Genomic DNA, 25,748 nt, shown 5'->3' on the forward strand with positions numbered 1-25,748 from the left:
AACAATAATACTCCAAATCCAAATCACTTGCAACATTCATATTCCTCAACATTTGAAGGTAATCATTATCGAAAAAGTTGACCGACACACCAGAAGCAGTACCTGAATCCCAATCGTCACCATGATTTTCAAAATTTCTGGAATCAGTAGTGACAAAAAAGTCAACGTTATCACACTTACTTTCAGTTCCATTATTGGTAACTAAACAATGTTTGAAAAGTAACAAAGTCACCAAATGTGACTTCTCTGGGTATTGCTCAATCAATGATCTCGCATATCTGATTCTATTCTTACATTGACCACACTTTGAGGCAGTATCCTCAGTGAAGACTTTTAAATTCGTGTCGATGAAATCAATATCTTCAGCATCCAAGTTACCATAGACAGGATCAATCAAATTAGCAGCTCTTTTTGAGATTAAGGATTGGATATTTAATGAGTCCAATCCAGGAACAACATGAGCCAAAGTCGATGGAAGAACCAACAAAAGTAAAATTGAAATGTCAAAAACTTTCATTGTGAGTATGATTCACTATCAGGGGGTATTTAATATTTGTAGCCTGTAGTCATTCAACATGTTTGAAAATTCATGTGGTAAATCCTACCCTTAAATATTCTTGATTAAAATTTCAAGAAACTCGAAGTAGTCATGGCTGCCCACGATGCATTCATTATCCATACCCTTTTGGTACATTTTAACAACAACCCCTAAATCGAAATTCAGTAAATAAACCCTAATGTAAAAATCTTCTTCACTATCAACATATACACGTGGTATACAAGTAGTTTATTTTTTGCAATCCAAAGGTGAAGCGATGTTGTAAAATACCAAGACTTTTCTTGACTGTAAATAATAAAATAATGCCGAAAATGCAAAACATTTCGTTTCGTGCTCCCTTAAATTTGAATAGGGGATGTATTGTGTCAGGATTGCTGAATCATTTGACATACTATCTACTACTCCACAGCATGTGTTACCCCAGGGACAGTAAAGTGTAATCAATTGGTGGAAAATTTCAGGGGAAGTACTAATTGACAAACATCCTCATTACAAAAGTCCATTTTTTAATAGGGGCTTTCAAAAAGTACTAAACAGGACTAATTCTTTGTAAAACCTTAAATTATAAACATTTATTCATGTCATCACTACTTAGAGCCAAGCAAAGTTATGTTGATGTTTTGTAACTCATATAGGACTCTGGCGACTGGGGTTCAAATCCTTCAAGATGTGAAGTTGAAGTTGCTGATGGTTAGAATCAAGCTCGCGTTTCTTCAATTACTCGCTACTATTCCACTTTCTAGCAGTAACGTATATGCACAGCAAACAAGAGTTAAGCATATATAGCGTCCTCAAGTTTTTTGGCGGTTTTCATAAATTGACCCTGTGTCTTCATAGACATCCATCGTTAAGCACATGCGGTAAACATAGTGTTCCTAGATCATATCAAAGGGTGAATTGAAATTAGATCCCACATGGGGACCTTTTGTTAATTTCGCTTGGTGATTTGATTTGATTCTTATTTATTTTCTTGTCCCCCTCCGCAAGACCTCACCTTTCTTTCCTCAAGGGAACGAGTAATCCTTCAACAACAAATGGCCAAATAGTAGTGTTTTGAATAACCCATAATGCCATATTATCAAGTCTTTAGCAAAAATCTTTATTTTAGACAAAAAGTTTATTATATATGTAACAAAGGGTACTGAATCTACTACAACACACGTCAACGATCATCCCTTTTTTTCTAGCACCAGTTGTGATTTTGGGGTACCACTATCAATACGTGTCCAATTGATGTTGCAGTTGGTGGCTGCAAATTGTTCTTGTGGTTCTATATCTTGCAGATCTTTCACATGAGTTATAATCGGTAGCGCGATTAAGGCTCGTTCCCTTTTTTTCTGTTGGCGTTTGTTGTTCATAATTCTTTTTACACTCTTAGAATAATCATAGTCTTATCAAAGAACACAGAATTTATATAAAATAGACTATTGGATCTTTCCCTTCTTTTCAAAGATGTCTGTCTCTATTCAGAACAGAACCATAGAGTTTCACAAATGTGTCAACACATACGAAAAGATAAATAGAAAACAACAACATCAAAGTAATGCCAGAATAAAGCCACAAGCTCAAGACCAACCACACAAGAAATCTCATTTCAGCCAACAAGCCAGTATTATCGCCAAAGATATATCACATGTTACTGAACTATTAAGTAAGCTTGCTTTATTGGCCAAGAGAAAGCCAATATTTGATGATAAACCCATAGAGATTGGTGAATTAACATATGTTATTAAACAAGATATATTCAAGATTGAAACTAGTATTCAAAATTTACAAAAGTACATGAAGGGAGAATCGTCAATAACTGTTGACTCTCAAACCAGTCAATTTAGTAAAAATGTTCTTACTTTGTTAAACTCCAAAATGAAGAACGTTTCAGGGGAATTCAAAAATGTATTGGAAATTAGGCAAAAGAATGAAATAATGAACAAGAATAGACAGGAAAATTTCTTATCTTCTGTATCAAATAGTCGAAGGTTGAATAGTGCATCACCATTGAATGTGGATAGAAATGAATCTGCCAACGACTCCTTGAGTAACTTGAATGAAAACCCCTTTTTATTAGGCAGTGGACCCCAATCATCAAACAACAACAAATTATCAGATGTTGATCCTGAAATTATGTCTCCTTACGACAATGGACAATATTTATCTCTACCTGATCAACAACAACAACAAATGCTTTTAATGGAGGAACAAAATTCAGGTCAACAATATTTACAGCTGAGAAATAGAGCAGTTGAAAGTATAGAAAGTACAATTAATGAAGTAGGGAATTTGTTTCAACAATTGGCTACTATGGTTAGTGAACAAGGAGAACAAATTCAGCGTATTGATGCTAATGTTGAAGATATAAATTTGAATATTAGTGGTGCTCAACGAGAATTACTAAAGTATTATGCACACATTACTAATAATAGATGGTTATTTTTAAAAATCTTTGGAGTTTTGATTATATTCTTCTTCTTATGGGTCTTGGTAAGTTAATCAAAGAAAGAAAGAGACTGTGTATGTTTGAGTATAGTGTGATTAGTCTTGATGTAGTATTTGAAGAAGGTCGTGCAATGTTACTGAAATTGCTCACTCTTTTTTTTTTGTCTCTCTGTCAGTCATTTGATTATCACGATAAAGTAACTAACATAATCAATTACTTGATATCTCAGTACCCAACACCCGTGCCATTTCCCTAGCTCTACTACTTAGTCACTCGAAGGAGGAAATAACATATATACTATTTTTTTTTACATCGTTTAGTCTTATCACCAGGGAATTTTTAACTACTAATCGCCATCCACAGTATTTAGAGATTGGGCAATTATAAACCACTTACCACAGTATCATAATCTTTACGCAATTACAACATTATTACAGTATGTGGGGATATTTCTTTGGAGGAAACTCCCAACAAAAGAAAGAGTTGCCAAAGAAGGCTATAGTTGAACTACGTGAACATATTTCAACATTAAATAAAAAGAAGAATCATTTACAACAACAAATGGACGATCAAGATCAACTTGCAAGGAAGTATGTCTCGTCAAAACAAACCACACTAGCCAAGAATGCATTAAAGCGTAAAAAGGGGTATGAAACAAATTTACTCAAAGTTGAAAATCAAATAGAAACCTTAGAAACTCAATTAGTATCAATCGAAGGTGCCAATTTGAATTTGGAAACTATGAAGGCAATGAAACAAGGTGCTAAAGCAATGAAACAAATACATGGTGAATATGATGTTGATAAAGTGGAAGATACTATGGATGAAATCAGAGAACAAGTTGAATTAGCTGATGAAATTTCAGAAGCAATATCAAGACCAGTAGGAAACGAATATGTGGATGAAGATGAACTAGATCAAGAATTGGCTGAATTAGAGAATGAAAATAGGGAAGCAGAGAAGGAGAAAGCCAAGCCACAGAAACAACAACAACAACCGGCAGCAGTACATAAAGAAGAACAATTACCATCTTTCCCAACTGTCAACAAAGCTGAACCAGTTTCACAAGATGATGAAGATGAAGCTGCTTTGAAAGCTTTACAAGCAGAAATGGGATTATGAGGAAATGCATTTTTTCTTTCAACTACTTTCAGTTCTTTATTTTGTTAATTAGTTTATTTCAATATACATATAAGATAAATATAGTGTCATAGGGATTACTTAGAAGGTATCTGATAGTGGTATTACTTTTCTTCTTGTGTGTGTAGTATGTATATCCGATAATAGGGAAAGCGATTACAAAGAGATGATGATGATGTGAACCAAAAAAAAAATTTCAATCTGAAAAGATCTTCTTTAAAATACACATATATACATTATAGACTTATTTTCACTAACACTATCATTCTACACTAGTCATATACCAAAGGCCTTTCATTTCAGATTGCCTTTTTGATTTTGCATTCGCTAGTTTTTGTTTTACTCCCAATAAAATCTTGTACATAGTCATATCATTAGCATAATCCATCATGTTACTGCTTAATAAATCAATACTACAAAAATGTACTAAAGTCAAACTACAATTAAGAATTAGAAGTTCCATCAGAGAACATACATCAGTGGCAACCACAGGGACAACTCCGATACCGTCATCACCATTCATGAATCGGTTTCTTGAACCTTTGAAGGAAATAAACTATGTGAAAGGCAACCACAAGAGTGTAGCCAATAAGATTACAAACTCATCCTATTTGGACCTAATACCAGAAAAGTATGAAATAGAAGAATCAGAAAGAGATAGTAAACATTATACGTCTAAAAATGATGATGTCACGAGAAAACCATACGAAAAGGAAATCAACTATTTAAGAAACATGCTAGAGTCGTTTTCAGCAGAAAGTTACTTTGAACGTACTTTTCAGATCCTAAAATCTTTATCTAAACTAGTCAACCAAGAGGAACTTACACAGTTTGGTAACCGGTCGCTAGAAGCAATAACGCGAGATCCTAAAATGAAACCAGAAGCTGTAAATAAAGTTATAGCACAAATGGAGGAATTTTGCAACTTCAAACCGGATGTACGAACTGAGGCCATTGTTTTGAAAAGTCTTTTACAAAATGAAGGTAATATAGACGATTATTTTGCTCATTTAGAGGATAGGCGGATGATTAAGAAAATTCTTCGAAATACTGATGTGATTGGAGCAGACAACATGTTCAAGATTTTTGACTCTAATAAAATCGATATATCTTGTATTCCAGTGGAGTTGATGGAGGTGTACAAGAATTACAAATTGAACCAACAAAATGGGGAAGTTGTTGAAGATACAATAAAACTACTGAAAAACATCGAGATCAACGCATTGGATAAGGAAAACTTGGATGAGTTGTTACCAGTCGACTCATTTGGGTTGAAAGTAGTGAGACATTCTTTACTAGGTCTTAAGCCTAATCCAGAATTAGCTCTCCACTTTGCTAATGAGATTGAAGAGATTGTAGCTGACTTAGATGAAGTAACAAAACAAGAAGTTAGAGACGGAAAATTAAATTATCATGACATTTACAAACGATTACAAACTGATGAACAAAGGGAGAAATATAATGAGGCACTCGAGACATTTAATTTAGATAGACAAAGAGAAATTGAGATTCGAGGAATAGAAGGTGCAAAGGAAAAATGGAAACATGATTTTGAAGAAGCACAAAAGAGGGGAGACTTCAATTTAAACAAGAGCATGAATGCTCAGTGCTACGACTGGTACCAAAAACTCATACCCTTGATTGAAAAGGAACATAAAATGTGCAAGGCTTTGTTGCGAGATGACGAACCAGTAGCGCAAGATGATACTACAACTACAAAAGATAGAGCTTTTTATGCTCCATTTTTAACCAAAGTTGGGGCTGAAAAAGCTGCGGTTATCACAATTTTAGAACTTTTGAAATTGAATGCAAGTGGCAGCAACAATGGCGGAATGAGAGCCGTTAAGGCTATAACTTCAGTTGGCAGGGCCATTGAAATGGAATATAGAACGAGCAATTTGGCAGATCAAGAATATAAAATGTCAGTTAGTCGAAAAGTAGCTGGATCTTCACAAATGAAGAAAATTGTTCGAAACTCAATTGATTCACAAGAAGAGGCGGATCCAGAATGGGATCATGCAACGCGTTCTAGAGTGGGTGGGGTTCTTGTCTCGTTTTTGATGGCTATAGCAAAAGTTAAAGTCAGGAGACAAACTCCAAAGGGAACAATAGAAGATTATCATCCGGCTTTTTTCCACAGTATGCAATTTGTTGGTGGTCAACGTTTTGGTGTTATCAAGATCCACAATGAAATTTCAAAGAATCTATCAGGAACTTCATTCATGGAAACGATTCAACCACAATCATTGCCAATGTTGGTTAAACCAAAGCCATGGGATTCATTCTATGGAGGAATTGGATTATACTCTAAAAATGCATTAGTTCGGATGAAGGATGCACCAGAGACTGAAGCATACGTCAAGGCAGCTGCCAAGAGGGGAAACTTGCAAGAAGTATTTGATGGGTTAAATGTATTGGGAACCACAGCATGGACTATCAACAAAAAAGTGTTTGATGTGATATCTCATTACTGGAATAAAGGAGACGAATTTCTCACGATACCACCGGTTTTAGAGTCAGCTCAATTTCCACCAAAATTGAGCCCTGATGCCGATCCTTCAGAAAGATATGACCATACAAAAGCCACCATCAAAGCAGTGCGTGAGTTTTCTTCCCTGAGATCTCAAAGGTGTGATTACAACTATAAGCTTGAAATTGCTCGTGGATTCATTGGTGAAAAATTGTATTTTCCCCATAATCTTGATTTTAGAGGTAGAGCTTACCCTATATCGCCTCATTTGAATCATTTAGGGGGTGATTTAACCAGATCATTATTTTTATTCTGGGAAGGTAAAGAGTTGGGTGAACGAGGATTAGAATGGTTAAAAGTGCAATTGGCCAATGTTTATGGTGTTGATAAAGCTCCGATACTGGAAAGGATACAATTTGCCACTGATCATATTGAAGAAGCTATCAAATCAGCCGAAGATCCATTGGAGTATAAGTGGTGGACTAAAGCAGAGAAACCATGGCAAGCATTGAGTGTTTGTTTTGAATTAGCTGAAGCTTATAAATTACCCGATCCAACCAAATTTGTATCTTATTTACCCGTACATCAAGACGGTACATGTAATGGTCTTCAACATTATGCTGCATTAGGTGGTGATATTGAAGGTGCAAACCAAGTCAATTTGAATCCTTCTGATAGGCCTCAAGATGTTTACACTTTCGTTTCGAAATTGGTTCAAAATAGAGTCAATGCCGATGCTGAAAAGGGTCATGATATTGCTATTTTTTTCAAGGATAAAATAAAGAGAAAAGTTGTCAAGCAAACTGTGATGACAAATGTTTATGGTGTTACTTTTGTTGGTGCATTGGCACAAATTAAAAAACAAGTCGCTCAACATTTTGGTGAAGACCAAGATGCTCATATTTACACCAAGTATTTAACCAAGCAAGTATTTGCATCAATTAGAGAATTATTCGAAAATGCTCATTTAATTCAAGATTGGCTTGGTGAAGCAGCTAAAAGAATTAGCAAGTCTGTGTCGGTCGATTATGGCGATGTTTCAAATAGTGAATCTGAATTACATTCATCAGCCGTGATATGGACAACCCCCTTGGGATTACCTTGTGTTCAACCATATCGAGTCAACAAGCATCATTCAGTTAAAACTTCAGTTCAAGATGTTCTTATCTCAAATCCATCAGGAACATCGACTATCGATTCAAGAAAACAACAAGCTGGATTCCCACCCAATTTCATTCACTCTTTGGATGCAACTCATATGTTGATGACTGCTACGAGTTGTGGTGAATCAGATTTACAATTTGCATCAGTTCATGATTCATTTTGGACTCATGCGGCAAATGTCGACACTATGAACTCAATATTACGTGAACAATTTGTTCGATTACATACGCAAAATTTAGTACAGATCCTACGTGATGAATTTATTGAACGATATAAAGGATCTTATCAAATTTTGCACATTCCATTGAATCATGAATTAACGGGCAAGATTAAGGCAATCAAGAAGCAATGGGCAAGTTCCATTAAACGCGCAGTTACAATAACCGATGAATTGTATATGGAAAGAAAAAGACTTGAAATGTTACAATCAAATAATCCCGAAGAAGTTGAAGCTGCTAAAAAAATGGAAACTACAATTAGTGTAGTTGAAGGTTATAATCCTTATGAATTTTGCCAACAAATTAAACTTAAAGCTTTTGATATTTTGGTTCCAATTCAATTTCCCGAAGTTCCACCAAAAGGTGAATTTGATGTGCGGAAAGTGAAGGATTCACATTATTTCTTTTCATAAACTAAGGGGTTTTCCTTTACTTATTAATGAAGTCGTTATTTTGTCCTGGGAGTTGTTTTTCATTTGGTTGGTTATAAAGGCATATATACATCTTGTAAATGTTTCTTGTAAATACATACAACAGAATATCTTTCGATTCAAACATATAAATTGTCTATGAAAGGTAAAACCATCCATAATAGAAAACCATAAACTATATACACACACATATCCTTATTATTTTCTTTCTTCTCAATTGATCTTCCCCAGAGCTTCAAATTCATCAATCAAAGGTTGTAAAGGTTCCAATTCTTTTTTATCTAATAAATTAAATTCCTTGATAAAAGAAACAAAATGAGCGAAAAATGAATTAAAATGAGCTTCTAAACTCAAATGAACAATCTTATCAAATTGATTATAATAAATGAATGCAAAAATGCGAAACATTTGTCGTGATATATTCTTTACATCCTTGATAAAAAATTGTGGAAAAACTGCACCGGTCTTTGTCGGAAAAGTCTCTTGATCATTGATCTTGTTTGAAATCCATGTTATGACATATTCGATATATTGGCAAGCAGGCAAATTGACCGCTTGTCCCGTACCATCAACCCATAGATAATTCGTTTGACCGGCATTCATAGTGGGGAATTCTTCAGGTGAAACAAATTCGGAAACTAGTCCATAAAATGAGTCTAAGTTGCCAAAAAATTCAAAAATGTTTAATGCTAACCATTCATTCAAATCAACAAATGCTGGAAGTTGGACAATGGTCTTGTACGAGCCTTTAACTAATGCAGTTTTGACGTATGGTTCACACATGAATAAAGGTGGTTCAGTGATGGTCAGTTGCAGTGTTCTTGATGCAACTGACGCTTTATGTGGCAGTCGTTGTTGTAGGTTATTATTGTTGACAGCTCTAGATCGTTTTGAAGGCGAACCTTGGTACGTCGATGTTTGATTTCTTCCTGTTGTCGGTATACCCTGGACACCAACACCACCTGTTCCTGCTCCTACTCCTCCCCGTGCAGGTGATGCTGAGTGTTTGGATGGTGATGAGGGTGCTTTGATGGGTGATTGTGTCCTCCTTAGAGTATTACCTGATATATTTGAATGTGAGTATAGCGATGATTGTTCATCCTTCTTGTTCTTTTTTGAGCTTCTACCTAGGCCCTTGATTGTATTGAAAAACGACATTTGTATAGCTTTTGGTTTGTGTGGTAAATCTTTGATTTTTATTTGATTACCTTTGATGAAAATGGAGTAGCGTCTGGTGGTGAAGTGTTGTTGTGTAATTCTTGTTTCTCCTTTAACCTTAGTCTTATTTTGATTTTAAAACCGTTGTGGAATCAATCAACGAAAAGAAAAAACCTCATTACGCAACATCAACAAATCTCACACAAAAGGAACACATTGTTGAACTCTATTAACCACATATACTACATTGACTAACTTAATCTAAATTGCTAGAATTGTATTCACTACATATCTCTCTATCTCTAAATATTCAAAATATCTACACAAATTTACCCAATGATTGACCCACTTTAACTTTATCACCGACATCAATGTCAAATTTAAAATTATCAGGAGCTTCAAATACTAAGACCACAGTTGAACCTAACTTAAATCCACCCATATCTTGACCTTTGGATAATGGATATCCACCCAAGATTCTACTAGCATTGGTATAAGTAGCTTCATACACAGTATTCTTTTTCAATTTTTTGCGTTTACGATCTTCAATTTCTTGGAAAATGGTTGATGCAGAGTACTCTCTTTGTAGCAAAGGTGTGTTTTCCAGATCTGAACCCGCTGAAGAAGAAGATGTCGATGAGGATGGTGATGGGGACGAGGATGAACTCAATGATGACTCATTTCCATACACTTCGGCTTCATAATACAGATTTGTCTTCAAATCTTTGTCGAAATTGACAACAATTGAACCCACATTTGTTGCTCCTACGGGCACCATTGAAAAAAACCCATATTTCCAATATCCCAACAACGCTACTCTTTCATTAAGTACAAATAAGCCTTGTAGTGTCTTTTGAAAAAACGGAGCCACCGAAAACAATTCACCAATAAAATGACGTCTTAAAGTAGCTACCCAACTAGTTGGTGAATGGAAATGATGATAGTCACCTGGTGCTAGGTAAATAACAGCAAAATACAATTGTTTATGACGGAATCTTTCCATCGGATTAGGAGCCAATTCTTCTGCTACTGCCAATTCCTTTGAAAAAGACGCTTTATCACCCTTTGCTGTACCTTCTTTAACATCAGTATAGTTGAGCTTATTCATGTGATGAGTATTTTCATTCTCACCTCCAAGTATATCATCCACTGTATATGATATACCATTCAATTTAGCAAACTCTTCATGTCTTTTAATCTTTGTATCATCATCATCACCATCCAAATCTTCAAATTGGGTTGAATGAGTAGGGGCAGCTAATTTCCTAGTTGATGACATCCCCAATAACGCATCAATTGAATAAGTCATTCCTTTAACTTGTTCAATTTCCCCTTGGTCAATAACACCAAATTTCAATACTTTCCCATCAGCAGGACTAACAAGATCATCTTCGGAAATTGGCCGTACTCCCGGTTTCAATGTACGATAAAAGAACTCTGATAAGTTCTTGTAACTTTTTAAATCTGGATTTTCCATTTCATCCAAATTAACTCCAAATATTGCTGAATATAAACGATACAGTGGAGATCTAAGAAATACAGGTAAATCAATTGAATTTACATACCCCCATAATCTTGAAATCGTCTTCAATGGAAGAGTAGAATATGCATACAATTGCCAAGAATGAGGTCTAATCTTGTATGGATTCTCATGTTCTTCACCACGATCATATTTGATCTTGGCGGCAACTCCACCCAAGACAATAGATAATGAAGTTATAGTCCACCATTTCATAAATTTTCTCCTTTGTTGTCTTCTTGATCTAGCTTCACTTGAAAAAAATCGTTTACGGATTTTTTGAGTCTTGTTTTTAATCTTTTGATTAGCTGATGAAAACAGTCTTTTGGAAATTCTTGGAAATGGAAATTTTGTGAATTTGTAGTATGATCTAGTACCACTTATGGTGCTATTGTAGCCACCACTACCTCCAGTCCTTGACCAAGTACTATAGTAGAAAACACTTCTCTTGGGTCTAGGAATTTTAGGAAATCGATAATAATAATAGCTAAAATATCTTCTCTGGTTGACCGGCTGTTGTTGTTGCTTCATCAGTTGTGACATTTGAGCCATTTTACTAGCATTGGACAAAGGTTGTAGAATATTTCTTGCTTGTTTATTATTATGCTGTTGTTGTTGATACATTGTTGATGTATTATATTGCCACCTCAGACCAAACGATTTTGACCAACTGAATGGTGTTGGTCTGTAAGCCATTAGATGTATTGGAGTGACTTTAGGAAGAGAAGAAGTTGGCAATTATTAAGTTATGTGAATGTGATTATTCAAATACCAAAAGCAAAAAGAGACTGTGCTAGCGATGGGCAAAAATGAAGGCTTTTTCTTAGATATTGATAATGAAGTATTCTAAACTATGAGTGTATGTGTAATGGTATCACAGATGTAATATAGGGGGTATAAAATGAATGTGGTTGAATATATTCTAGGTGGTTTGTGAAATCCCTTAACAGAATTTTCCAACTTTTTCCCAATCAAATATTTGAGGTACTGCATATAAAGCACTAATTTATTAATATTAATTTCCATAAACAAAACAATAAGGATCGTCAATTGAGAATATAGAGATTACTCCACTTCAGCCAAATACCAGTTCTAATTATACAATATATGATAAAAGTTAAACATAGGAAAGGGTTTATGTTGCATAATGCAAGGAAAACAAGAAACCGCTTTTTTACTGCAGTCTATTGCACAATTTTTACAACCAACAGGGTTTTATTGACAAATTTTCTCTTGGACAATAGTCGTGTGATACTTAAGCGCGACAATAACACAAAGATGTATCATCTAAGTTCATACATAGATATATTTAGCACGGCTATTTACTAGCCCACCTTATTCCACAATTTCTGTTTCAATTGGTTAATAAACTGTAATGGAATATAATGTAAATCATCATTTTCAATACAGGTATTGGCATATTCAAACAACAATCTCAAATTCCATATATCTTCAATTGAATCTGGCGATTCAACACTCTTCATCAACCTTAACTTATCATCAATAATATTGAAAATAGTTAATCCAGAATAAGAAACTTTCTTCTTTGATTCGAATTCATTAACCCAAATTTCTTTGCTGTTTAAATCAAGCAGTTCAAACAATCCACAATTTAACACCGAATCGGAATCAATTTTAATGTTTCGACTTTTGTTTTGCAACATTGACCTAATATTTGGTCGTAACAACTGATAATTTTGTTTCTTGTAAACATAAATTGTCAATGATTTTTCAAAATTTTCCAAAATTTCTGATCTCAATTGACAATCAATAACAACTTCAAAATAATCAATCGAATTTGTACTTATTGTTTGTATATCGCTAATCTTGGGAAGCAAACAAGATGACAATTTTTCAACAACTTCACCATTCTTCATGGTTATGGTTATTGGTATTTTGCATGGTTCATTAGTACCAACTTCTTTAACTACCAAACATCGTGGAATAATAGCCAATGCCCAAAAATGTCTCAATGCTTGTAGGTGGACTTCATATTCACTGTTTTCTTTTGGGAAAATAGGATACATACTGGTGATCAAACTAGCAATACCAAATAATGAATCATCAAATGCCATTTGACCTCCACCGAGAAATAAGAATCCCAATGCAGTATTAATGGCCATAAATCCGCCATATCCCATAGATTTACTAGTATCGTTGTGCAATACACGTAACCGTTGAAAAACTTTTAAATCACCACTTGCCGCCATTATCAATGATGCACATAAAGCCAATATGTTTTGAATGTTGATAGCAGTGTTGTATGTGAGTTTCTCATCGTAATTGGTTGCCGACTTGCTTGTTAACAACATCAATTTATCAAGATAATACAATATAGCATCTCTTGCCTCTATGTTGGATGATGATGCATATTTCAATGCCATTGCCAAGCATGAACCACCCAAGATGTTGAAAAAGATAAGCTCATCACTGTCTAATCTGTTGAACCCATCAATCTTGTTGAATTCATTGAGTACTGCTGTCGGTACATGTGACTCAATCCATTTACGCGTCGACCCAATCTTATTCCACATTATCAAATTTGTGGCCATACATCGAAGAAATAATAAATCAGGTCTAATATAATCCAATAATTGTTCAGATTCTGGAATACCTAATTTATCAGCAATATTGGCATTCTCAGTTTTAAGATATATCAAACACAAAGCAATAATAGCCCCACAACACGACTTGTCTAACTCCAAATTTGGTTGATCATTCTTCATAAATGTTGCGACTGCTATCAATTTGTCCACAACATGGGTATCATTAAGCCCCTTTAAATCATCACCTTTACCCAAATTTACAAATCCCAATGCCACTCCTGATGCCAATCTATAACCTTCATGAACTTGCTCCAGATCATTTTGGAAAACGGAACCGGTAATTTGTGAAAGCAAAATCTCACTCATTCTTCGATGTTGTGTCTCCAAATAAAGTAGGCCAATACCTATTAACCCTGCAGTTTGCACCATTATAGGTACATTCAAATCATTCGCCCCTTGCGGTAACAATGCAACGGCATGGACCGATAAAACCTTGGTTAGTTTATTATCCATGGTACCACGTAAGCTTGCTGCCATACCAAGAAGTAGCCCAACACTAGTCAAAGGATGCTTTGGACCCAAGTAATTGTAAATGTGCCATTCCTCAAGTTTTTTCAAGTGGCCATTCAACCCCAATCCAAACAAGAATCCCGCATGTTGTGAATTCAAGTCGGGCGGTTTGTTGAATATAATCCAACTTCCTGATATTCCCTTTGAATTTTTTGCAATACTTAGACCAGAAGACACCCCATTATGAAAATGACCCCACTCTAATAAATCTTGTGATATACTATCCTCCGATGGAATAATGGTAGTCATTGTTGGTGAGATCAATGTATTTAAATTAAATTTTGGGATGGGATACTTTTCTGTTAATAAAGGCTTGCGCCCTCCATAGTTCAACGCAGCTCTACCCATGGGTATAGTCAAGGTTCGTATTGCAACTATACTGGCCAATTTTCTTTGAAGTAAAAGAAGATCATATTCACTTATCGAGTCATCAGTTTTTAAAAAGGCAGTTTGCATCTTTGTTTGGTGTAGCAACGTTGTGATCTCAAAATACCTTCGATCGTGATCAAATATCAACTTAGTGATACCCATTCGTTTAGCTTCTGATTGATCATCCCAAGATGATACAGCTTCATTCGAAGTAAGGCCATTAATCAACGATTCGATATCATCACATGCGGTTTTCTCAATTGGTGTGTCACGGTAAAGATCGTTTGATAATAGTTTACTCAAATCCTCCCGCCCTGTCAATAAAAGTGCATCTGACGTCCATTCAAAAGTGGGATGCTCTTGGGAAACCAGCAATGCTTCTTTCAAAGGTATGGAAACCCCCAATGGAAACGTTTCAAGAGTAGTAACCCCAAGATCACTCATCATATCAACCAAATGTGAAGGTCCATACTGCGAGGACACAAGCACCTCAAAAAGTTTTAAAACGATATTTGTTATAGGCGTGACAATGGCATCTACTGAATCACTTTCTTCAACTAATTGTGAAAATGATAAATACCGTACAATATTGTCGGTGAATAAACTAGCTAACGATTCAAATAGGTTCGGTGGTGATTGGATAATTTGTAGCAGAAGAAATTTGATCGATTTATCAAGGTTGCAAGGGGCATTGTAGTAGTTGACCCAGATATCAGGCCAGCCCATCCAAATAGTCAATTGACTCAATAATGCCCCTAGTCTGTTCAAGTAGCTTTTCTTAGTGACATCCAATCTATATTCTTCTCGAAGTAAATGGAGCGACACCACGATGTATGGTATCAAATCCTGCAAATTGTAATTTACATGTGCAGTTTCGCGAAGTGTTTTGGCTTGTGGAAGGAGATTCGTGACTTCGTTTGGCGTAAATTGAAAATCATCCAGAAAGGGAACAGTTAATGACAACAATGCCACAACTAATGCATTCCACTCAGACTGACAATTGTTATAAGCCGTACGCCAAAGCAGCCAAAATATTTGATTAACAGTGGATCCTGACAAGTACTTGAAGCATCTTAAACAAGACAGGACCAAGTCCGATACTGGGTCTAATATGATCTTTACTAACCGAACTGAATCATCTCTCAATCGAAGTGCTACTTTCCCATCGTTTGAGCTTAGTAGCATATATGCGGGTAGGTATGTATGACAGCAAGTGCGCAACTCGATGAATGGATTGACAATGAATAAGCCATCATCTGTTAAGACGATCAAATTGCCTTCAAAAATAGAGTTCAAAGGAATGCAATCAAGGCAGGGGGATTTGTAAATGGACAGGCTTCTTGAGTAGGAATTGTAGCTGTACACATGTAGCTCTTGTTTTAACTTGTTGACTACCACTACTCCTTCTTGATTTTCAAATGGGACACTAAATATCTTGACGTGGTTTCTATTAAGCTTGCTTTCTATAGTGTCGATTTTCGATAATATGACATCTTTACGCAAGCTTGATATAGGAGTTTGTTCAGGATTTAGAACTCTTGCATCAGACAACAACGTACTTGTTCGATTTTCCAGAATAAAAATTTGACTAAGTTTTGGTTCGGTGTATTTGTTTGAAGAATTCGACATCGAATAATACTTTTTTTTTTGCAGCCTGCTCGAAGGTTTGGCATTGAGCTTGAAATTCCTACTTGAGTTTTTCACTTGGTAAACGTTGATTTCACCATCAATGAATGTGGTGCATAGTGAAATACCGTTATCTCGCTGATTGAAAGTTGTCACGTATTCATAGTTATAAAAGGAACTATTTGTATCAGTGTCAACAAACTTTAGGTCGAGATCCTTGTTTATCAAGTAGAGTTCGGTTCTAGTTTGCAAGACCAAACCTCTTTCATACTCCTTGACCAAAACAACATCAAATGGCAAATGCAAAGTGTACAATTTCCCACTAGGATAGTAGAAGTTTATATATTTTTTGAAACATATTGCCATAATTTGAGTAGGTACACTCTTTATTAGAAACGAAGTGACACATGCTTTGATAATGTTGTCTTCAAATTTCAACACTCGACTTTTTAGAAGTCCATTGTAGACTGTCACAGTATTGCCTTTGATTGTCAACAATACATTATTGTCACAAAGTACAACATTCTCGCAATCAATTGGAACCTCTAGCTCATCATGGTAGTCTATCACTGGTGTGGTTAACAGCTGTTGGACGTTGGACATGAATTATTGTCTTTTGGTTGTAAATGAATTGGATTAATTTTGATAGAGATCAAACATAGTCGCGTTTTGACTGCTACCAGTTGACTTGAAGTAGGATGTATACAGACTCATATCTTTTCCAGTTCATACCCCATCACTCGAGACAAGCCAGAATCCTATTCTGTACCTCTATACTATCTACACTTTCAGAAACTCTAAATATTTTCCGTTTTATGTATTAATAAACCAGTAAAATATTATATAAACCTAACAACACATGAATATAAAAAAAGGACTATGTAATAATTTACAGATGAGTGATATTGGTGAATCTTGCAAATGATACGATGAAAGCAAGATATTGAAAAACAATATGTAACGTTTTGTTGCAACATAATTGTTTTGTGATCTCCCCCTTTTTGACTGTAGTGAGAATGATAAATTTCCTTAACGGTAAGATTTTTGGAATCTTGCTCTGGCACCACGACCACCGAATTTCTTTGGTTCCATTCTTCTTGAATCGGCAACCAACAAAGTCTTGTCATAAGAAGCAAAGATCTTCTTCAATTCGTTCTTTGAGGCTTCATCAACGAATTTTTGGTGGTAAGCAACCAAACCCTTAGCAATGGCTTGTCTAATAGCGTAAACTTGTGAAATGTGACCACCACCAGTGACTTTAACTCTGATGTCAATGTTTTGGAATTTGTCCAAACCAACCAAGGTTAATGGTTCGTAAACTTTGAACTTCAAGATTTCTGGTTGGACCAAGGTGATTGGTGAACCGTTGATTTTAATTAAACCTTTACCGTTTTTGACATGAGCAACGGCAGTAGCGGTCTTCTTTTTACCGAAAGTCTAAAACAAAAAGGTTAGTACTCTGAAAATAAATCGCGTTCTGACGGAGCTGTGTCAAAATGAAGGCATTCCCTGGCGTCAGGATGTTTCAAATGAGTGTTTCTATACGTTGTAAACCGCGCCTGGACATATACGCTGGCCCTTCTTGAGTCTTGATCCTGTTTCTCCATATTCAATCTTAGTCTGTCATAATCCCCCTAATTTATCCCTCTTCGTATGGTGCCACTCCCTCTGCCACATATTTCCAATCACTTGGTGTTTCATTGGTACATACTTGAACTGATTGAGTTGACATTGTTGTGTACTGGACCTAGTTCTATTACAGGGGTTTGATATCGAATCCACTGAAATTTTTTTTGTTAAAACCAAAGATTTTGGTGAGAGCGAGAGTGAATTGGGTTGTACTAGGTCTTTTGTGTACTGCATATTGTATACTTTTTTGTTCCCACACAGGGTTATAACCCTGATACTATTTTCACTACATAAAAAATGAGAGAGCTGTTCAGGTAGCGCTTAACGAAATAATCTTTTGTTACTATGCCTTTGTCCTCTCTCAATACTTTGAAAATTTTTTGAGACCTCGCTGTGTGAAAGTCAAAAAAAAAAAATCTAGATAGTTTGATCAAGACCTTACTGACCATTCCTCATCAACAACAATGGCTATCGCAAAGAACTTACCATTATTGAAGAACCACTTCAGAAAACACTGGCAAGAAAGAGTCAGAGTCCACTTTGACCAAGCTGGTAAGAAGGCTTCAAGAAGACAATCAAGATTGAGAAAGGCTGCCAAGATTGCTCCAAAGCCAATCGACAGCTTGAGACCAGTTGTCAGAGCTCCAACGATCAAATACAACAGAAAAGTCAGAGCTGGAAGAGGTTTCACTTTGGCTGAAATCAAAGCTGTTGGTTTAACTCCAAAATACGCCAGAACCATTGGTATTTCAGTTGACCACAGAAGACAAAACAAGAGTCAAGAAACTTTTGAAACCAATGTCCAAAGATTGAAGGAATACAAATCTAAATTGGTTATCTTTGACAAGAAGACTAAGGCTTCTGAAGCTGTTTCATACGAACAAGTTTCTACTTCCGCTACTTTCCCAATTGAACAACCAGCTATTGAACAAGGTACTAGAGCTGTTGAAGTCCCAGAACAATCTGCTTACAGAACCTTGAGATTGGCCAGAAACGACAAGAAATACAAGGGTATCAGAGAAAAGAGAGCTAAAGAGAAGGCTGAAGCTGAAGCTGAAAAAGCTAAGAAATAAACGAAGGAACATCTTAGGTAAGGGATAGTTATTACAAGGGAGATGAACGCGGATGATGATGTACATTAATTCAATACACCACCTGTCATGTTTTTAACTATATATATATAATTTGGTTAATAAATTAAGGGTACAACAAACTCATTTTTGTATTAGCTTATTTGAATGTAGGTGCTTAATGCAGTAGAGCTTGATAACTAGCGTAGACGATTTCATTTCATGTTGATATGATCAGAGTTGTGGCAGATCCTCCGGAAACTGATCTGCCTTAAAGCATGAAATCTTTCACTCCTGATTGAATCTCTATTCACTCTACAACTCAAGTAAACATTAAACACTGTTTTTTATTATACAGAAAACCTAAAATCTATTCACAAATATACGGCTTTGAACAAACTCCAAAATTTCCAATGTAATTTGAAACAATTGTAGCAGATATCTCTATAAAGAGCCCATCTTGTGTGCTACTTTAACGAGTTTAATCGAATAAACCGAAACCCATGTCATCATCAGATTCTTCCTTGGCTTCTTCCTCCTTCTTTTCTTCAGCAGCAGCTTCACCACCTGCGGCGGCAGCGTCACCACCAGCAGCAGCACCAGCAGCAGCACCAGCAGCTGGAGCAGCGGAGAAGTTGAAGAAGAATTCCTTCAAGTCTTTTCCTTCTAAGGCCTTGGAGAACAAGTCAGCCCAGATACCTTCAACTTCGACGTTAGCACCCTTGGTCAAGGTCAACAATTTTTCGGAAGTGATTTCAATATCGGAATCAGCCAAGATTAAAGCAGCGTATGATAAAGCAGTTTCAGTTGACATTATTTTTCTATTGTATGTGATGTAATGTAGTAACTAGAGATAATCAAATTAAGCAAAGCAGACTATTTCTTAGTTTGGTTGTGTAAAGGAAGAGCCTAGGTGTCACTCGGTGGTTGTTGCAGATATAGTTTTTTTTTCACTAATTGGCAAGCGCGAGTTGAGAATGCGCCTGCACGTGAGAATGTTTAGGGCTTTATCTGTTTTTTTTTTTGACTGCGAAATTGAAGAGACGTCGCAAAGTGGTTCCACAAAGGACCCATTAGAAGAAAACAATAAGGTGCTTTCTTTTGTGAACAAAGCTTACTCGGCCAGTGACTATTCAAATAGTTTAGTTGCAATACTTAGATGTTTTGTGAAGCACGCTAGTGATAATTAGTTTTCTAAGGAAACACTCTGATTAGCTTCAAGAGTAAGCCGAGCTTAGGCTCTGTAAGAGTTTAAACTTCATTAAATTTATATAGCCAGGTGCGTGTTGAGGGATCATACACAATTTAATCGTGAAATTTTTTAAAAATTGGTTGCAAAATATTGCGAAAGATCGGTGAGACTCATTGCAAAATATAAAATGTTCAAGGAATTTATTAAATTTGAGGTTGACGAATCAGTCCTGTTAAAAATTGCAATTAGTTTACAAGGGCCCCATTATAATCCTCAGCAAGAGTCTCCACACTATCCAAAATATAGGCAGATTTTGTCTAAAATTTATTCGTATAATAGTTGTTTGAACACTCATAATCACTATATACCTCTCTACTTGATCAATTTCTCCTCTTTTGCAACCTCATTCAATGCTTCAATCAACACATCACTAGCATAATCGTAATCGTTCAATTCATTGTAAATTTGGCACGAGAACCTAGCCATTAATTTACCATTATGAGCAATACATGGCGTATAAGCCTTCCTAGCAAAACACTTGGCATACACCAAATTATCATATTTGGGCCAATTTTCAATAAATTCAGGAACATCAATGGGGACTGGAACTGTCACCATTGTACTAATTTGAGTAGCATTTTTCTGGTCTAAAGCAGATGTTCTCCATTTCTTACCAACTAACTCACCCGTTTGCATAGCTAAATTGTGACAGTAATCATAGATGACGTTCTCTCCACCACATACTTGTTGTCTGAACTCCACTGCATATGGGATGACATCAATGGAGGCAAAATTTTTAGTTCCAGTGAAAAAGAATTTATCGACCAACCTATTCTTTTCGTCTTCCTCGGGCAACTCAACGGTGGAAGGCAAGTATGAGTGGCTCACAGGCAAGGTATGAATGTACTTATGGTGCTTTTGATCAACATACAACACAGAACAACCAAAGGGTACAAAATACCACTTATGTAAATTGCTAACATAGAAATCCGGCTTGAGTGCTGACAAGTCCTGGGGAATGCATCCAATTCCATGGGCTCCATCAATCAATGAAAGAACCTTGTATTTGTGACATAACTGAGTCGTTTCCTTGTAAGGAAAGATGACTCCTGGCATTGATGAAACTGTGTCAAACATGCACAATTTTGGCTTGACTTCTTTGAATACGTTTTCAAACTTGGTTAAAATTTCTTTATCAGTGATGGGGTAGTTGATTTCAACAACGTGGAAATCAATATCATACCGATCTTTCAAAAACCTGACAGTATTTCCACAAGCTCCATATACTGTGCTTTGCATAACAATTGAATCACCTTTTGCAAAAGGGTAACTTCTTAAAATTGTGTTGATACCGGTGGTGGCATTGTCAACAATAGCCAAATTATGATAGTCGCAATTCAAAACCTTGGATAACGCTTGCAAACTTTGAACATATTTTTCCTTCTGTTCTTGCTTCATATACTTGTCGGGGTAGTTTGCATGACCAGTGATATTTTCCAAGTACTTTTCATGGATTGGTGTTGGTGTTAAGCCATATGATCCATGGTTTACTGGGTATACATCCTTATCTAAATTGGTAAAGTATTTTGCTCTAAACTCCTTGCCAAATTTCTCCATAGGTTCTTGTGATTTCGATGATGTAAGCGATAGTTGGTTGAGTAATGAGGAAAACATATTGGGAAACAGATGGATTTGTGGTGAGACTGACGGGATACTTTTAACGACTTCTGATGTTGACAAATCTCTTTTATTTTGTGCCTTTCGGTACTTATGACGCACCACAAAGGCGATTTTTTTCCGATGATGACTCACTGGTCTTGTCAGACTAGTAAAGTTTAGCGATGTGGGTGTGAGAGGGTAGTTGTGATGTTCTCGATTTGATTTGTCGTTTGTTATGTGACTAATATTCTAACCTTAGTCCAATTATATTTCTTTAACCTCTGAATTTGAATTAGAGAGTTCCCAACAAACATATGATAATAATTCCGAAATAGACGAGCGATAAAATAAAAGTTTAAATATACCAACACTTTACTTTTATTCTAAAACTATAAACTAATACACCTTTTAACGGTTCTTCACTTACTTTAGCAACCGATGTGTAAAGTACCTCACAACCAATTCATTCTCGTTAGTAGCCTTATAGTTGTTGGAGTAGCTTACAGTCATAGGCTTCCCTTTAGTGAATCTCGACTTCTAGAACTTCTTCTGTTGTTTCTTCTTCTGTGAGGTGGCTTTGACCTTCTTTTGCTTTTCTTTGGTGCATTTGATCTTGATGCCAGCCCAAACGGTGAGATAACTAACTGTAGACAATTGTTGTTGAATCTGAGTGAAAAGTTCCTTCCTAATTTAATTTGGTTCTGTTGATGGGTTTTGTGTAAATATTCCATTCAAAACATCAACTGCAAGAGCTTTCATTTTCAAGTGGTCTTTGGTGGATTAGATTGTCCTGAAAAAAAACATAGATTTCCATAATTGTTTAATACTCTCCTGAGGAAAAGGTACAATTGTGTACACCCTTTCATCGGATTGGGTGCAAAATAAACCCAATCATCCAAAACATTGGCCACCTTGTAGGAATGTTGAAACTGGTCAACGACGGCCCTTATTTCTTTGGTATTATACACCCCAAAGTCTCGGAAATACTTCTATGTTCCTTCCGGATCAGCAAACATTGAGTATGGAAGAGGACACTTTTTAAGGGCAAAAGTCCTCTTTTGAATCTTGCCATTGATTGACTTATAGTAAAGATTCAACAAGTCGTCATTAAAGCTTTTCGAAATATAGTTAATTTGTCCATTAAATTTACCTGTAAACAAATACTCCTTTGATTTCGGGTAGAAAGTGAACAATTCAAGGTACCCGTGCTTCTAATCTCTCACACCGTTGGCCAAATGCTGTAGTAAGAAGGGGGTTACAATGTGTTGGTATTCATATTCTCAAATACACAGAGTTGGGTTGAGTTCAGATTCTAGGCGAATAAGAACCACACCATTAGAGCCAGTAGAAGATACAACCTGAGCTGTAGGGCCAGCCATAAGTGGTATTAGCGAATTTCGTCTATTATTTGTGCTAGCACACCTTTGGCCAACGGAAACATTGCGCTTAGATGTAGTCGAGTTGTATGTCTGCACTTTTTGGGTAACAGACCAGACTTGGTTACGGCGATTCCAGTTTACCATACTTGAATTCATAATTGTAGTATATGATATGATTCAATAATCAACTTGATTCATTCTGTAGAACGTTATTTTCAACGAGTGATAGTACTGAAAAGTAAAGGGTAAGAGTAACTGAATTGAGATCCTTTCTCAACACGGACACTCACATGCAGATGAATAGTGCACTTGCCATGTTGTGCTCGATTGAAAATGGGCCCGAACTTGGTAAAGTGACACAAAAGCTAAATCACTTTTGGGTTGGACAAAAACACAAATGGTCTATTGTCATAATAAACTGTAGTTAAAAATTTAAACTTAATGAGTCGGAAGTAGAAGGAACACAGGTGGTTGAAGCCGTAGCAACAGAGCTTGAACGGCTTAGTTCCCTAGAAAATCACAGTAATACACCGAATTCTCATTAAAAGATATCAACATCCAGAAGTCCCACCCTTGCACCCTATTGAAAAGGATGCGCTGCATTTAGTTAGGCTTGTATCGACTTATCAGAATAATATTTAGCATACATAATCGACAGGACATTTCCTCTGGCTCTGTGAAGAATTCCTCAATATCGGAGACCAATTCTTCTTGACCACTAATAGGAACAAATTTTATCTTTAAATGCTGTTTTCGTAATGGTGCTCAGGAGGGTCGGTCACGTTCTAGCAGCCTAAAATTAAATAGGCAATAGTCACAAGTAAAAATCTGCGTTTTCTCAGCACTGCCACTCTCATCAACGACTTCAATTCACATGAATTTCCCGCCAAGCACTATCAGATATACACTCACCAATGCTTATGGCCGGCACTAGAATGCCTCATCAAATCAAGTTGACTTCCCCCAAATCCACTATTACACGATAGCAACTGTTTCTCTAACAAAGAAAACCCCTTGTATGCACACTACTATTGTTTTAGATTGGTTGCGCACCAACTCTATTGTCTTTCAATTAATTTTCTTTTTAGTCTATTTACCTTTAGTTCATACGTTTCGAATATAGAGGTTACTGAAAAGGGAATGTACTTTACTTAAATGGGCGATGGTAAGAGAGCTAAAACAATCTATTTTTAAATTGTATCGGAACGACATGTGCTCTAGTTTTAGATACGAGATGTAATAGCTAGACAAAAAAAGAAACGTGCTTCTTCTCCTCGCAGTTCAATTTAGGTATAGAGTCGTAGAATCACTCTCGGAAATGTGTTGTTCCAAAAGAAGCCACAATAGACGCAAGCATTCCTCTTACCAATCTCTATGCCAACTCCCGTGGGCTCAATCCTGCATCATAGATACATTTCTATTCAAACGCAAATTTCACATATTTTGGAACGTGGAATGTATACACACGGAAAAACAAAAATAGACGCGCAGTTATTTATACGCGCCAGTTGTGAATGGTGAACATGCCACAAAAGATACAATGAAGCGAAGAGAAGATTAGTACAGAATGATTGAGAGTTATTGAGTATCGTGGACGGAACAATGGAAAATGGTGGACTTATTTGACGTGTTGTTCGATCGCGCGGGTTTCAACAGCACTTTTTAGTAATAGCTCGTGAATTGCAATACACATTCCGAGTTCTAAAGTTGATTGGCTAAAACTATTTCGGATTAATTCTCGTAAACCAATTAGATTAACTTAACTTTTACCTAAATTATCTTTGGCGCCGTTTTACATTTACTTTGAGATAACCAGTTGCAGAAGAAAGTTACCACAATTTTAGTTTAATTTGGTTAATTGAAATTTTCATCCGGAATATAGAGCAACTTTTTAATTCATTCTGCATATTATTGTGTTTAGATAACCACAATATAATCACAAATTATATTCATAAAGAAGCAACACAAAAATAAACAGTGTGAAATATAGAATACGCGAAAGGAGGCGTTTACTGGAGCAAACAAAATGCTTTTTTGATTGGCGAATAGAGATTATCCTACCTAGTCTGGATATAGTCCAGTAAAGACATCTTGGAGCTAGAGAGTGAGAGCTAAGAGCAATGATAAACGTATGGCTTTGTTTTGTTGGTTGTTGACAACGAGAAATTCTGCAAAAGTGTTACCACCGCCAATCCCCTCACTCTGCTTTGTCCCCTATGAGAATGATGTAATTCAAACAATAGATTGTGAACAAAGTTCATTCTTTGTTTCTTGAAGAAAAGAAAAATGTTCTTTGTTACGGGGATGCTTGCTTTGTGGCTCTCACATTTGAGTGTCAACAATATCGTCGCAACTGAATGGATCTTAATCAATCAATCCATTAACACCAACACAGCTCTTCGAGTATTTTGCAATTGCAAATCCTCCGTGAGTGATTCTCGTTCTTTATATACACACTCTATTGTTCTAGTCTAAAAAAGTCAGTTAACCCCAACTTAAAGGAAATGCCATCAAAAAGCAATTATTTGAGAAACCATCGGCATACGTGGCTCCCCTCAAAGCATGTAAGTTGGCTCACCAGCAACTATCAGAAGCAAGAAGGGGGTGGAGGGGAG

General features: G+C 36.1%; 11 protein-coding genes across 11 annotated transcripts in view; 4 read left to right on the plus strand and 7 right to left on the minus strand. All coding sequences in view use genetic code 12, as the record gives it.

The window, feature by feature from the left end:
• Positions 1-517, minus strand: part of CORT_0B07110 (hypothetical protein) — a gene marked incomplete at both ends in the record, with an annotated part of 564 nt that extends 47 nt beyond the window's left edge. The window contains one exon of the mRNA XM_003867807.1: positions 1-517. This exon is cut by the window's left edge and continues 47 nt beyond it. Coding sequence (XP_003867855.1) covers positions 1-517 — 517 coding nt within the window.
• A 1,494-nt stretch (positions 518-2,011) lies between these two features.
• Positions 2,012-3,046, plus strand: CORT_0B07120 (Sed5 protein; the record flags this gene model as incomplete). Its single annotated transcript, XM_003867808.1, has 1 exon — positions 2,012-3,046. The coding sequence occupies one exon, from the start codon at positions 2,012-2,014 to the stop codon at positions 3,044-3,046; it is 1,035 nt and encodes a 344-aa protein (XP_003867856.1).
• Positions 3,047-3,431: 385 nt separating this feature from the next.
• CORT_0B07130 (Snf7 protein) lies at positions 3,432-4,115 on the plus strand (the record flags this gene model as incomplete). The annotated part of the gene is made up of 1 exon (XM_003867809.1): positions 3,432-4,115. One exon carries the CDS (start codon positions 3,432-3,434, stop codon positions 4,113-4,115), a length of 684 nt encoding a protein of 227 aa, XP_003867857.1.
• A 407-nt stretch (positions 4,116-4,522) lies between these two features.
• CORT_0B07140 (Rpo41 mitochondrial RNA polymerase) lies at positions 4,523-8,398 on the plus strand (the record flags this gene model as incomplete). The annotated part of the gene is made up of 1 exon (XM_003867810.1): positions 4,523-8,398. One exon carries the CDS (start codon positions 4,523-4,525, stop codon positions 8,396-8,398), a length of 3,876 nt encoding a protein of 1,291 aa, XP_003867858.1.
• A 231-nt stretch (positions 8,399-8,629) lies between these two features.
• Positions 8,630-9,574, minus strand: CORT_0B07150 (Mob2 Mob1/phocein domain protein of RAM signaling network of cell wall integrity; the record flags this gene model as incomplete). The annotated part of the gene is made up of 1 exon (XM_003867811.1): positions 8,630-9,574. One exon carries the CDS (start codon positions 9,572-9,574, stop codon positions 8,630-8,632), a length of 945 nt encoding a protein of 314 aa, XP_003867859.1.
• A 319-nt stretch (positions 9,575-9,893) lies between these two features.
• Positions 9,894-11,789, minus strand: CORT_0B07160 (phosphatidylserine decarboxylase; the record flags this gene model as incomplete). The annotated part of the gene is made up of 1 exon (XM_003867812.1): positions 9,894-11,789. The coding sequence occupies one exon, from the start codon at positions 11,787-11,789 to the stop codon at positions 9,894-9,896; it is 1,896 nt and encodes a 631-aa protein (XP_003867860.1).
• A 629-nt stretch (positions 11,790-12,418) lies between these two features.
• On the minus strand, positions 12,419-16,807 carry CORT_0B07170 (Apc1 Anaphase-Promoting Complex/Cyclosome subunit; the record flags this gene model as incomplete). The annotated part of the gene is made up of 1 exon (XM_003867813.1): positions 12,419-16,807. The coding sequence occupies one exon, from the start codon at positions 16,805-16,807 to the stop codon at positions 12,419-12,421; it is 4,389 nt and encodes a 1,462-aa protein (XP_003867861.1).
• Positions 16,808-17,233: 426 nt separating this feature from the next.
• CORT_0B07180 (Rps16a 40S ribosomal subunit S16) lies at positions 17,234-17,936 on the minus strand (the record flags this gene model as incomplete). Its single annotated transcript, XM_003867814.1, has 2 exons — positions 17,234-17,641; positions 17,916-17,936. The coding sequence occupies 2 exons, from the start codon at positions 17,934-17,936 to the stop codon at positions 17,234-17,236; spliced, it is 429 nt and encodes a 142-aa protein (XP_003867862.1).
• Positions 17,937-18,297: 361 nt separating this feature from the next.
• On the plus strand, positions 18,298-18,906 carry CORT_0B07190 (Rpl13 ribosomal subunit; the record flags this gene model as incomplete). The annotated part of the gene is made up of 1 exon (XM_003867815.1): positions 18,298-18,906. One exon carries the CDS (start codon positions 18,298-18,300, stop codon positions 18,904-18,906), a length of 609 nt encoding a protein of 202 aa, XP_003867863.1.
• A 478-nt stretch (positions 18,907-19,384) lies between these two features.
• On the minus strand, positions 19,385-19,717 carry CORT_0B07200 (Rpp1a protein; the record flags this gene model as incomplete). Its single annotated transcript, XM_003867816.1, has 1 exon — positions 19,385-19,717. One exon carries the CDS (start codon positions 19,715-19,717, stop codon positions 19,385-19,387), a length of 333 nt encoding a protein of 110 aa, XP_003867864.1.
• Positions 19,718-20,467: 750 nt separating this feature from the next.
• Positions 20,468-21,712, minus strand: CORT_0B07210 (hypothetical protein; the record flags this gene model as incomplete). Its single annotated transcript, XM_003867817.1, has 1 exon — positions 20,468-21,712. One exon carries the CDS (start codon positions 21,710-21,712, stop codon positions 20,468-20,470), a length of 1,245 nt encoding a protein of 414 aa, XP_003867865.1.
• Positions 21,713-25,748: the final 4,036 nt, after the last annotated feature.

This window comes from Candida orthopsilosis (genome assembly GCF_000315875.1).
Source record: "Candida orthopsilosis Co 90-125, chromosome 2 draft sequence".
Lineage (NCBI taxonomy): Eukaryota > Fungi > Ascomycota > Pichiomycetes > Serinales > Debaryomycetaceae > Lodderomyces > Lodderomyces orthopsilosis.